Source organism: Gadus macrocephalus, chromosome 11, assembly GCF_031168955.1.
Source record: "Gadus macrocephalus chromosome 11, ASM3116895v1".
Taxonomy (NCBI): Eukaryota; Metazoa; Chordata; class Actinopteri; order Gadiformes; family Gadidae; genus Gadus; species Gadus macrocephalus.
The window spans coordinates 10,296,283-10,309,259 of record NC_082392.1 but is presented as its reverse complement, the minus strand read 5'-3'; the positions used below and the strand labels follow the sequence as shown (position 1 = coordinate 10,309,259).

Genomic DNA, 12,977 nt, shown 5'->3' with positions numbered 1-12,977 from the left:
GCTATAAAACTACAGGCTACAGACGCTCAGTATTGAAAACTGGTGCTAATTATGTGGGCAACATTCTTTAACAGCAATCAAGTTGTCATTGTTTGTGTAAAACAAGTTGTGAATTTGTTGTAACGTTAAAAAAGGAGATGAGTTACTCTGGGCTTTTTCCAGCTCCCGTGGTTTCCAACGAAACATGATCAACAAAAAAACAAGGAATTGAAAGCTACTTACAATATGCCTAGGTTACATTAATTTCCCCTGATGGCAGCAATGTTCCACTTTCAGCTGGAATTCACGGTACATCAAAACCACGTGTCTTCTTTAGATTTCAGTTCCCTTTATTTATTCACACAGTTCAGCAGCGGCATTTATTCAGAATCAGAGCCCAAATTAAAGCTGCATTTAGGGCGACGATCACTACCCAGCAGAAAAATAGATGCACTATAAATGGTTTTGTATAGCAGTCACGAACATGAGCATAGTTGTGGAAATGCTGGTGTTAGAAAACATAGTTGACGGGAATTAAAGTGCTGCACATCGACTGTACAAATGTAGATTATTCATCACAAGAATTTTAATTCAGAAATCGAATAGGCTAATAAACTCTGAATTGTGAGATAAATTCAGCATTCTGATAATAATGTCAGAATACTTGGATAAAATCCGAATTCTGATAATTAAATCCAGCATTAAAGGTTCATTTAAGAAGGTTCTCACCAGTCATTTGTCGCCTGGTCGCAGTGTCGAGTTTTTTTTTTAAAGTAGTTCACTAGTCGTAGCGTGCAAATAAATTGCAGTGTCAGAATTCTGAGAATTTTGTCAGCATTCAGATTTCCCAGAATTCTCTTACACTGCAAATTAAAGCGCTACTACTAGCAAACTAGTTTCAGCGTGACTGGAGAGAACTTCCTTAAATTAACCTTTAATGCTAGATTTGCATCAACGCTATTGTGTGAATTAGTATGGTTCTCTTTCATGGAAGCCGGAAGTGGGAGATTCCTTATTTTTTTTTACCATTATTGTTTTATTAACAAATTTCTCCTACAGGGGATTGATAAAGTTCTATCTAGACTATTGAACAGAAAGAAACACTTGGTCATACTTTACACACTTCCAGAAGAGTCACGTGGACGAATCCGTAAATAACTGATTTTTTTCATTGGTTGTTGCGTTAAATCTTACCCAGATACAATAGGGCTATTTTCTGATTGGCTTTTATGTAGCCCCTTTCGTTTTTTGATTGGCTGGTAAGAGGCAGGCTCGACTGAAGACTCACGAGGCAGCAGGAGATGCACTTGATGAATCCTGCCGATTCCATAGCGAGAGCGGCGCTTCTGCAGATGAATTTAATAATGATCAATGGAATTTTACTGGGGCACTGGAGACTTTTACTGGGGCACGTGCCCCAGTAAAAAGGGGCTGACGACGCCTCTGGTCCTACGACTAATACTTTTTTAAGTAACCGAGTTAAAATGTTAAGAGATCCAGAAGTAATGAAATTAGGCTACTTAATTGTAGCCGAGATTGACCTAAGGCTGTTTCATTTGATAGGCATCATCGGACATGTATTCTCAAGAAATAAATGGTCAAATTTTCCGCATTGTCGTCCGAGTTCAACCATATTACAGTAAGCTTTAAATCCTTAAGATTATGACTTACATACTATACATTCTTGTCACTCAATGTAGATTGCACTAATTACAGATGTAGGTTATAGGAAATGTAATTAATTAACAAAACCAAAAACCAACAACATCAATAATAATAATAATAATAATAATAATAATAATAGTAATAATAATAACAATTATTATTATAATTATTTAAATATTTGACAGGAAATCAGATCAAACATGAAAACCTAACATATCAATAAATATAGAAGAGTTTCCATATTGGATAAGAGTAACACATTATGCTTCTTATTATATAGTGTTTAATTGATGATTACACACTGATTATAGAAGCCCCAACAATATTGGCTATATCTTAACATAAAAAATATATAAACGTAATGTTTTTTGTACGTCATTAATATTGATTAGCAGATTTCCTTCCGTTAGTAGTATGACCAAGTGGACAAGCTCAAAACAACCAAATCTGTCACAGCGTGTAAGCTATTTAATGGAGCCAGCATGCTTGGACCTTACGAAGCCACTGGAAACATCAGCTTCCCTGCAGAGAGTCCCATCTTGTGTTTATCTCTGCTCCAGTGCTATCTGCACACTGAATTTCTTCAGTGTGCAGACACTTATTTTCTTTCATACATTTTACCCATTTCCAACATCCAATTTTGGCCTCCTAACCCTTTTAGGTCTTTATATTTATGTTCAATATGTGAATGGTCCTTTATTTGCATATTTGTATACTATCTAATATAGATGTGTTATGGTCTAGCATAGAATAAGAAGTAAAACTAATAAAAGCAGAACTAAGCAGTATTTCTCAGAAGCCTTTTTCCACAGGAACGTGTACTCTGCTGTTATGTTCCATCCACAAGGACACATTGGTGAACCATCATGAGCAGCACTTGCCTTTACATCACTGTACCTGTGTGTCCATGACGCATTTAATTTTGCCCTCATACTCATACTCATACTCATACTCACACAGACGCACACAAACACATGCATGCATGTACGTACACATCGGGAACACACACACACAAACAGAAACATACATACACACACGCAAACATGAATAAATGCATGGATGCACGTACACATGCACGCACACACACACAAACAAACACACACACACGTGCATAAATGCATGGACACATACACACACACACACACACACACACACACACACACACACACACACACACACACACACACACACACACACACACACACACACACACACACACACATAGATACACACACACACACCAAGTACTTTCATTAGTTTGTGTGGTGTACTTTAAAAGCTTATCCTGGAGCGCCTGAAATGTACAATTGTCCCTTTCTCCGCATCGCTCTCCCCTAAAGGCTGAAATACTTTCTTAGTAATTAAGTTATCCAAAAGAGTCAACAAAAGAAGCAGAAAAGGTGCTTCTTCATGGTCCTCCATCCTCTCGGGAGGATCCAGGCATTCAACGGCAGAACCACAAGTGGTCTTCAGTGTGCACTGTGCAGACACTTATTTTCTTTCATACATTTTACCCATTTCCAACATCCAATTTTGGCCTCCTAACCCTTTTAGGTCTTTATATTTATGTTCAATATGTGAATGGTCCTTTATTTGCATTTGTATGCTAATATAGATGTGTTATGGTCTAACATAGAATAAGAAGTAAAACTAATAAAAGCAGAACTAAGCAGTATTTCTCAGAAGCCTTTTTCCACAGGAACGTGTACTCTGCTGTTATGTTCCATCCACAAGGACACATTGGTGAACCATCATGAGCAGCACTTGCCTTTACATCACTGTACCTGTGTGTCCATGACGCATTCAATTTTGCCCTTATGTCCAGTGCCGCCGCTCCCATAACGCGCACTACGCGCTGCGCGTAGGGCCTCAAGTCCTGAGGGGGCCCCCAAAAAATAAAAATAAATAAAAATAAAAATGTCTTACTTGTATACTTCTGGTTTTAAGTTTGTATTTATGGATAACTATTTAATTTAAAAGATTTTGGACATTCCAATACTTGTGTGTACTGTATGTATGTTTTGGCTGTTCTGTGAACTGTGTTTACAAAGTAGATTTAACTTTTGCGTTTTAATAAAATGTTAAACTGGCAGAAACCAATTATTTTTTTCGGGGGGGGGGGGTGGGGCATAAAGGAGTTATGCTTAGGGCCCCAAAATAGCTAGCAGCGGCACTGCTTATGTCCCATATCGTCACACAGTGTGCTCTGATATGCTTCATAAATATACACAGCATCGTTCAATAGGAATTACAATGCGAAAGGTGGATAGTTGAATTTCAACCATAATGCTCTCCTTTTTGGTAGATTAGTCTGCACTAATTAGTTGCACTTAGACGCTACACTGTCTGGACTCCGGACTATTACACATCATATTAAAATAACCATGTAGGATTTTCATAAAGAACAGCGTATTAATAGGACTTGTTCCTTGACGGGTCCACACAACATCGTGATCGCCCTGGTCATACAATGGGAATACTCTACTTTCCTGTGCCAATGATGTCCAATAGAACCATCAGCAGGGGGCACAGAGACTACAGAAACACACACACAGGCACACACACACACACACACACACACACACTCACACTCACACTCACACTCACACTCATACTCATACTCATACTCACACTCACACTCACACTCACACTCACACTCACACTCACACTCATACTCATACTCACACAGACGCACACACACACAAACACATGCATGCATGTACGTACACATGGGCGAACACACACACACACAAACAGAAACATACATACACACACGCAAACATGAATAAATGCATGGATGCACGTACACATGCACGCACACACACACAAACAAACACACACACACGTGCATAAATGCATGGACACATACACACACACACACACACATAGATACACACACACACACCAAGTACTTTCATTAGTTTGTGTGGTGTACTTTAAAAGCTTATCCTGGTGCGCCTGAAATGTACAATTGTCCCTTTCTCCGCATCGCTCTCCCCTAAAGGCTGAAGTACTTTCTTAGTAATTAAAGGGGACATATTATACCACCAGGTGTGAGTGTGATTAGCCTTACAAGCCGTTTCGAAAATCTGCCCCATATGACATCACTAGTGGGCGTGTCCACCTAGATCTGTGCTGGATAGATGAGCAACGTTTACTTCAGTCCACTGGGTAGGCCGGTAAACTGATCTATCCAGCACAGATCTAGGTGGACTCGCCCACTAGTGATGTCATATGGGGCAGATTTTCTAAACGGCTTTTTAGGCTAATCACACTCACACCTGGTGGTATAATATGTCCCCTTTAAGTTATCCAAAAGATTCAAGACGTTCCATTGGAGGAGAACAAAAGAAGCAGAAAAGGTGCTTCTTCATGGTCCTCCATCCTCTCGGGAGGATCCAGGCATTCAACGGCAGAACCACAAGTGGTCAGTTAATGATATACGTCTGTTAGTCTGTGTTGTACATCTATTCTTCCCTCAAATGATAGACATGACATTTCATTAACCACAAGTTGCATACGATAATCTATATTTGTTCTAGGCTCTAGAACAATCATATTTTATCGAATATTATCGATAAGATATGATTATCTTATCGATAAGATAATAGTACATTGCCTGTATTGGGATTGTTCTAGTTTGTCTTTTGAGCCCCGGTGCTATTGTCATTCTCAGAACGCCATGGTCGTCAGTTCCAGCAGACCTTTGGTGGGCCACTCTGACTCAACATTTGTTCATAGCTGTCATTCAAATTTTCCTGACTGACAGATGACAGTGTCTGTCCTGATTGGGTGGTCAGCTGTAAACCGGTGCCTGCCTTGAGAGTTAAATAACTTAAACAATTGTGCGTCCAAATTGAAAATAAAATTAAATAAAGAATGGATTAATATTGTAGATACTTTATATGGAAACATTTTCGATAAACTAGAAATTGGTAAACTAAAATGGTGAATTCCCTCCTGCACTGTTGGAAGACGGCCTGTAAAAGAAATGCAGATGAGAAACTGGCTTGTCAGGCATTTGTAAGACGGCCTGGTGATCAAAGTAACAGTTTCACAGGAGAGAGCCCTGGAGACCACTAAAGGAGGGGGTACAAAGTGTCCCTTCTTTTGACTAAAATCACACATACACACACGTATTATCATGCACATACATAAGCACACACACACACACAGGCTACATATTGCCATGCAAACACACATGCATATCCACACACACACCCAAACACGTATTGCCATACATAAGCGCACACACATACATGTTAACATGTTTACGCACACACAACCACACCGCCACAAACAGCCTACATATCACCATGAAAACACATACGCATATACACACAGATACACACACACACACACACACACACACACACACACACACACACACACACACACACACACACACACACACACACACACACGTACACAGACTCATATTACCATGCAAACAATTAGTTAGGCATCGGAGGTTTGTAATTGAAAGTTAGAGACTTGGGTAATATTACTGTACACTGTACGTTAGTGACTTGGGATATATAGGTGAACTACATTAGGGACCGGTAGTATGATGATGAACAGCGCACAGTGCTATGGGGATCGTATGATAGTGAACAGCGTACGATAGGGGCCGGTAGTACGATAGGGGCCGGTAGTACGATAGGGGCCGGTAGTACGATAGGGGCCGGTAGTAGGATAGTGACTGGTAGTATGATAGTGAACAGCGTACGATAGGGGCCGGTAGTACGATAGGGGCCGGTAGTACGATAGGGGCCGGTAGTACGATAGGGGCCGGTAGTAGGATAGTGACTGGTAGTATGATAGTGAACAGCGTACGATAGGGGCCGGTAGTACGATAGTGAACAGCGTAGGGGCCGGTAGTATGATAGTGAACAGCGTAGGGACCAGTAGTACGACAGTGAATAGCGTACGATAGGGTGTAGTGTGATAGTGAACAGCGATAGGGACCTGGGTACCCGGGTATTAGGGAGGGCTAGGGGGTGTATATGTGACCATGTTATTTGTTCAGGACTGGGGTTATGTTGGGATTGCGGGTATTAAAGGGCCCGCGGGAGTGGTTGATATGTGGGTCAGTGGCCTGGGAGGCCCTGAGCTCCAGGTCTGCCTGTCTGTCCCCATGCCCATCACGGTCGCAGCAGAGCCCTCCCGGTCCCAGGGGAGCCTGCATGCCCAGCACCACCTCTGTGACAGCAGGGTAGTCAGCCGTGAGATTAGGTGCCTTCAGCCCGGTTGATGCTCTGTTGTCCTCCATGGTAAATACTCCAGTCTCTCTCTCTTTCTTTCTCGATCTGCGTCTCACTCTTTCTCTGTCTCCAGCTTTTCTTTGTGTCTCTTTCTTTCTTTAACTCTCTTCTTTTTCTCATACTCGAGTCTGCATCCACTCTTCTTTCTCCCTCTTTCTCTTTTTCTTTCTCTCTCTCCGCATCTCTTTTTCGGTTTGACTTTCTGTCTCACTCACTCACTCTCTCTCTCCACTCTGTGCATCTCTGTGCTAATATATACTAAAGTGTCCTCCATGTCTTGGCCTTGTTATTTATTCCCCCTGTGCCTAATCAGGGTTGCTATGTAATGTCAGCCATGAACATGTGGCTCCTTCTACGGACTGATTTTTTTGTTTTTTGTTTTTGTTCTTTCATTATAAACGTTTTTACCCCTGTGTTGCCATGGCATTTGGCAAGTGTTTTATGATTTTATATTACTTGAGCTTTGAAATACCTTTCACACACACACACACACACACACACACACACACACACACACACACACACACACACACACACACACACACACACACACACACACACACACACACACACACAGAAATCATGAATGGCCAATTCCTTCTGTTCATCTTTACATTTTTACTACTAACATCGCATTCCAGCTTCATGCGATTACAATATGTCCTCTTTTCATATTTGGTTGAGGGGCAAGTGGCTGTAAAACCGAGATAAAACTAGTTATTAAATACTTTTTACTTATGGCACATGATTTTACATTATAGCTCCAAGCACCCACTATTATGAGTATAATGTAATACTCACAGTGACAGTGTTTAAACAGTATTATGAGTATAATATAATACTATAATACTATGATAGTTTAAACAGTATTATCAGTATAATAGAATACTATAATACTGGATAATACTGCTTAAACCGAGCTCCAAAACTGACTGTGCTCATTGTGGGCACCTGTTCACCTTTAGAATCAAATTGTTCGTGCCTTAATACATCTTTTATGGCCAACCAAATGACCGAGGTTCAGGAAAAGTACTAATTAGCAGTAAAAGACTTTGGCTGAACAGCTCTCAGTGACCAAGGACAGAAAGTTCCCACTGGGCAAAGCCTACCTCTACCAGCACGTCCTCTCCCAAAGCATGATGCATAGCACTGTGTTTTATACAGACACGCCAAGTATGATTTCTCTATTTTACTCCCACATAGTTCGTCATCTCGAGGCTGGCTCAAAAAGTGGCCGGCGTCCCGCTCTCCACACCGCTGCGGACACTGGTCTCCGTGTTAACAAGGGATGCGGGTTCTGATATCAGTGGTGCGGCCAGTGTTGCGGGTCACCACCATGATAAAGTTGGACACGTGTAATATTATGTCTTTAAAAACATCTGGTTAACCGAGATAACCTACTGTCAACGTATGGATGACATAATGCTCCTTCTCTCTACTTCCCAAATGGTCCAGGATGTTATCAAATAGGTAACCGAGGGCCAGTGGCCATCAAAGAATAAATGTAGCCTAATATAATTCCATAAATATATTAATTAAAAAAATATTTGCAATTTTCATCAAAAATGTATTTGGATGTTGTTACATTTATATAAAAACTGTTAAACATGAATTAACAAGGCGCTTTTCATTTGTGAACTTGTTTGCATTTGTGTGTGAACTGGACTGTATTTATGTGTGAATTTCGCTAGATTCACAAATGCATTTCTTTCAACAAGGAACTCTCTGTAGCCAATCAGATGCCTCCCTCGTTTTCAGCCAACCCCATGACTGCAGTTCCGACCTCTGAGTCCAGCTTCCGAGCCTCCCAGTGCCCTCGGTCAAATGTCTATGGGAAATAATAACATGGGTTTTTTGAATGATCCTACATAACAATCTCTAGGTGGCGAAGAAGTAAAAGCTGCGTCACGTTTGAGCTACACACTTTTCCCATCTAGTTTCGACTGGGTTTTGGGATTGTCGGTGCCGTTAAAGTAGTAAAAGGCACCGACATTGTAAAAACCCAGTCAATGCTTTTAAGTGGAGGCATATGCACATGCATTTGCCTCCACAATACATGAGAATAAAGTGCTTGTGTGTTTCAGGACATTTAACTGTCTGCAAACATCGTCTTACAGAAGCAGACGTGTGTTCTGCACATGTCTGATATGGCTTCTATCATAGTTGAAGCCATGCTCTGAAAGACCTATGCTGAACATTATGACCCCTGGACGTGAGATTATCGACCACAAACACATTGCCATGAGATTATTATGCTTTGTATGGCACTGTCTACTGCAAGGGTTTGAGTCAAACTTTCTATTTAAACTAAAATCAACACATTGATTTTCTAATGTTGCTTTTCTGTATAACATCTTTATCTGTGTATGTGTGTGTGTGTGTGTGTGTGTGTGTGTGTGTGTGTGTGTGTGTGTGTGTGTGTGTGTGTGTGTGTGTGTGTGTGTGTGTGTGTGTGTGTGTGTGTGTGTGTGTGTGTGTGTGTGTGCGCGCGTGTGCGTCAAGCATAGTGGTAATAAGAGTTACAGCAGATTGATTGATTTTAAGTGGAATATATAGGGAACGGTCAGTTTAATAGGGGCGGGACGACAGGGGCCAAATAATATGGGCGGGGCCACAGCGCGGACCAACGAGGTGGCTCCCGGCGAAGGGCTTTCCTGACGGTGATATCTGTTTTAGTATATGTACCAGTGTGGGGCGGATTGCCTGCATCTTCCAGTTTTTCATGTGCAATGTGGCACCTTTGTCTTTTGAGTGTGCTATTGAGAAGACATCTTTGCAGTATTTCGCCTCGGTTTTGAGCGTCACGGAGCGTAATGAGCGCGCTCTTTGGATAGCCTGGACGTGTTGGAGGACAATAACATCTGGATAACAATTAAAGGTAGAAAATAATGACGAATGATAATAACACTAAGTAACTAGTCATATTTAACTGAGTAACTCCCCGATCGTACCCAGAAACAACCTAAATAAGGTTGTTTTCATGGATGATTAAAAGCGCAACTTGGAGAGTTTGTTCTGATGGCCTTCGGAGGATTAAGCCTCTTGGTGGTATAATGTTGTGCCAGATATATCTACTACTACTACTACAGCTGCTGTCGAGTCTAACCATGGTATCATCTGTTCCATCCCGTGCAGAGGCGGCCGGACGGAGTGTCAGCAGCAGCATCAGTGCGTGAGTGTGTGCAGAGAGCGTGCGTCATGTCCCGCAGCCAGATGTGTTTACTCCAGCTGCTCCTCTTGCTGTAGACAGTGGCATGCCTCTGGAGACGCGTTCGTCGTCAGCTCCCAAACAGTGAACCAATGTCATTCCCCCTCGCGGCTCACGGTGCAGCCACCCGCTGAATATGTCGGAGGACGCGGCCGCGGCGCACTGCTGCACGCTGACCAACAAGATCCTCCTGGTGGTGTTTTTGGTCCTTCTCATCCTCGCCATCCTGCTGGGGAACTTCCTCACGCTGGCCGTGGTGATGGGCACCAAGCACTTCCACACGCCGCAAGGGTACCTGAAGGCGTCGCTGGCGGTGGCGGACCTCGCCGTGGGCCTGTTGGTGGTGCCGCTCACCGTTTACGCAGAGGTGTCCCTCATGCTGCGGGACCCAGCGCCGGACTGGATCTCGCAGAACTCCCAGACCCCGGCGATAAGTTTCCACCCGTGCATGATCATCGGCCCCGTGTTCGCGGGCTGCACCCTGGTGTCAATCTCCACCATCTTCCTGCTGACCATCGAGCGGAGCATCGCCGTGCTGAGACCACTGCACAAGGAGTCGGTCATTACGCGCAAGAGGACCACCATACTCATCGTCTTCTCGTGGCTCGGGAGTTTCTTCCTCGCCGTGTCTCCCATCCTTTTCAGCAGCGAGATAGCGCTGGAGTACAACCCCTGCAGCCGGATGTGTAATTACGCACTGGGTACGATCGGGGAGTTTCCGACCCGCGCCTGGAACATACTTCTCCTTTTCCCAACTTTTGATTTTACCCTCCTCGGCGGCACGGTGGTCATAAACATAATTTCGCTGTCAACCATCAGACAATACTCCAAGCGCAGGAAACACCTGGCTGAGAGCGAGTGCCAAAGCGCAGCCAAACCCACCTTCTCGGACATCAAGGCTGCCAAGATCATCGGGACGTTGACGCTCGTCTTCACCGCCTCCTTCACTCCGATCGCTGTTTTTGTGGTGGGGAACGTCCTTGGGAATGAGTGGTGCAACTTCTCGTTCTTCTCCTTCTGGATATTGGCCACAAACAGCGGCTGGAATGTCATAATTTACAGCGTGCGCGACCAGAAGTTCAGAATGCGTGCGCAAAAACTGCTGTGCACCTGTTCCTGCAGGAGCAATGCCGCAAACACCTGACACTTTGCACAACACGTCGGACATTAGAAAAACAACCAGATTATTATGGCTACTTTATGGATGTTGGACGCATGTATATACGTTGTTCGTGGCTCTTTCTGTGCACCATGATGTCGTCTTTGAGACTCGGCTGCATGTCATATGAACTGGTTTATTTTTTTATGACAGTGCGTCGCATGTTTGATGGGTTGTAGCAGCCCGCTGCGCTGCGTTTGTCTCCATAATATGTTGGCATGGTCCTCGCTCGGCCTTTGTGATTTGATGTAGGCCGACTAACCTTTTGGGATGCAAAAATAAAAAGGTATTTTGGTATAATAGCATTCTTCTTTATGTATTCACTTATATTTCTGTCTGCGCAAAAAAAGAAAGAAAAGGAGTTGTGGAAAAGAAAAAAAAGAGTTGTGTGTGTGTTCTCTCACATCTTACAACCGGTGATTCTGGTTGTGCATTATATTGTATAAAATTTCTTTTTTTTGATAAATTAATGATGTGTTTATGGAAGAGCTTGCGTTAAGTCACGCCATTGAATATCTCCAATGGCATTAGGCAAATCTCTTCTAATGGAGTCAGAACAGACCCCTAGGGATTGGGCCCCTGGCAGCCATGCACCCCAAACGACACAAGCTCTCAGCCCGTCACTCTCTCTCCCAATCCCCTCGGGTTCCGACTCACAGCATCACATCAGCGGTCGTCCGTCCACAGTCTCCAACTACGCTGGAGGGGGGGAAGATACAACGAGAGTCACGTGAACAACTCTTTCAGCCCGTGCGTGATACAACGCTGAGACGAATAGCAATGCAGACGTTGGGGAGCGAGGGGGGGGGGGGGGGGAGGTTGGGGAGGTTAAGCCCTCGAGCTTGTGGGCAACCGAAGAGTCGGAGGGAGCGATGGAAGAGGCATGAGCAAAACGATGTTGTTCACAAGAGATCTCATACGGCCCCACTGCCTGACACTATATAAAGCACCACCGATGGTGTTTTGTCGTATGCTGTACAGGGACTTCCCTTCCACGGTTAAAAATTAACTTTAAACATACACTATCAAACATATTAGCAGGCATGCTTTTGGTGTGTGGTCTCCCTTTGGCCAACATCAGGCTCCTGCGGCACAGGGCAGCTGTACAAACTAGAAGGCTATTTGTTATGTTCGGCTCATAGCACGCTCAAAGCAGGAGAAGCAGAAGGGAGAGGAGGAGGAGGAGGATGAGGAGGAGGGATGTGGAGGAGAAGGGGGGGGGGTGGGGAAGAGTGAGAGGTGGGTCGGGAGCCAGGGGAGGAGGGGGGACGGGGTGGAGGAGCTGCGTAGGAGGATGGGGAGGAGGTGGGGGGAGGGGGAGGGGGAGCAGGAGGAGGAAGAGGGGATCATGATTTCGTGCAGATGTTTTTTATCTTTTGGAGCAGGCGGGGATCGGGGTTGGGGAATGGCCAGAGTTTCTCTTTTCCTCCTTGGTGAAATCTGCATCCGAGAGAAGAGGTGCCAGCCCTATCGTGGTACTGGAGCGGGGGCGAATACCGCGGGGCCCATCCAGTGAGATGCTCTCCGATCTCGTCAGCGCGCAGAGTGCGGAGGCAGGGAGTGCGACCCGAGAGGTCGCACATGTGTCGTGGGTGTGACATGGAGCTGTTTAAGAGCGTGTGCGTAATCTCAACAGACGCAGGAGAAGGAGGTGAGTGTGTGGGTGCAGTATGGGGACAAAGTGAGCTCTATAGACAGAGGG

The 12,977-nt window shown here is 44.1% G+C and overlaps 1 protein-coding gene across 1 annotated transcript; it reads left to right on the top strand.

The window, feature by feature from the left end:
• The first annotated feature begins 9,545 nt into the window (after positions 1-9,545).
• LOC132468218 (olfactory receptor 4D9) lies at positions 9,546-11,369 on the top strand. The gene is made up of 2 exons (XM_060065934.1): positions 9,546-9,786; positions 10,044-11,369. The coding sequence occupies exon 2, from the start codon at positions 10,253-10,255 to the stop codon at positions 11,258-11,260; it is 1,008 nt and encodes a 335-aa protein (XP_059921917.1). The 5' UTR covers positions 9,546-9,786; positions 10,044-10,252; the 3' UTR covers positions 11,261-11,369.
• Positions 11,370-12,977: the final 1,608 nt, after the last annotated feature.

Coding starts and splice junctions, on each gene's coding strand:
- LOC132468218 (XM_060065934.1), top strand. CDS start 10,253: ATGTCGGAGGACGCGGCCGCGGCGCACTGCTGCACGCTGACCAACAAG.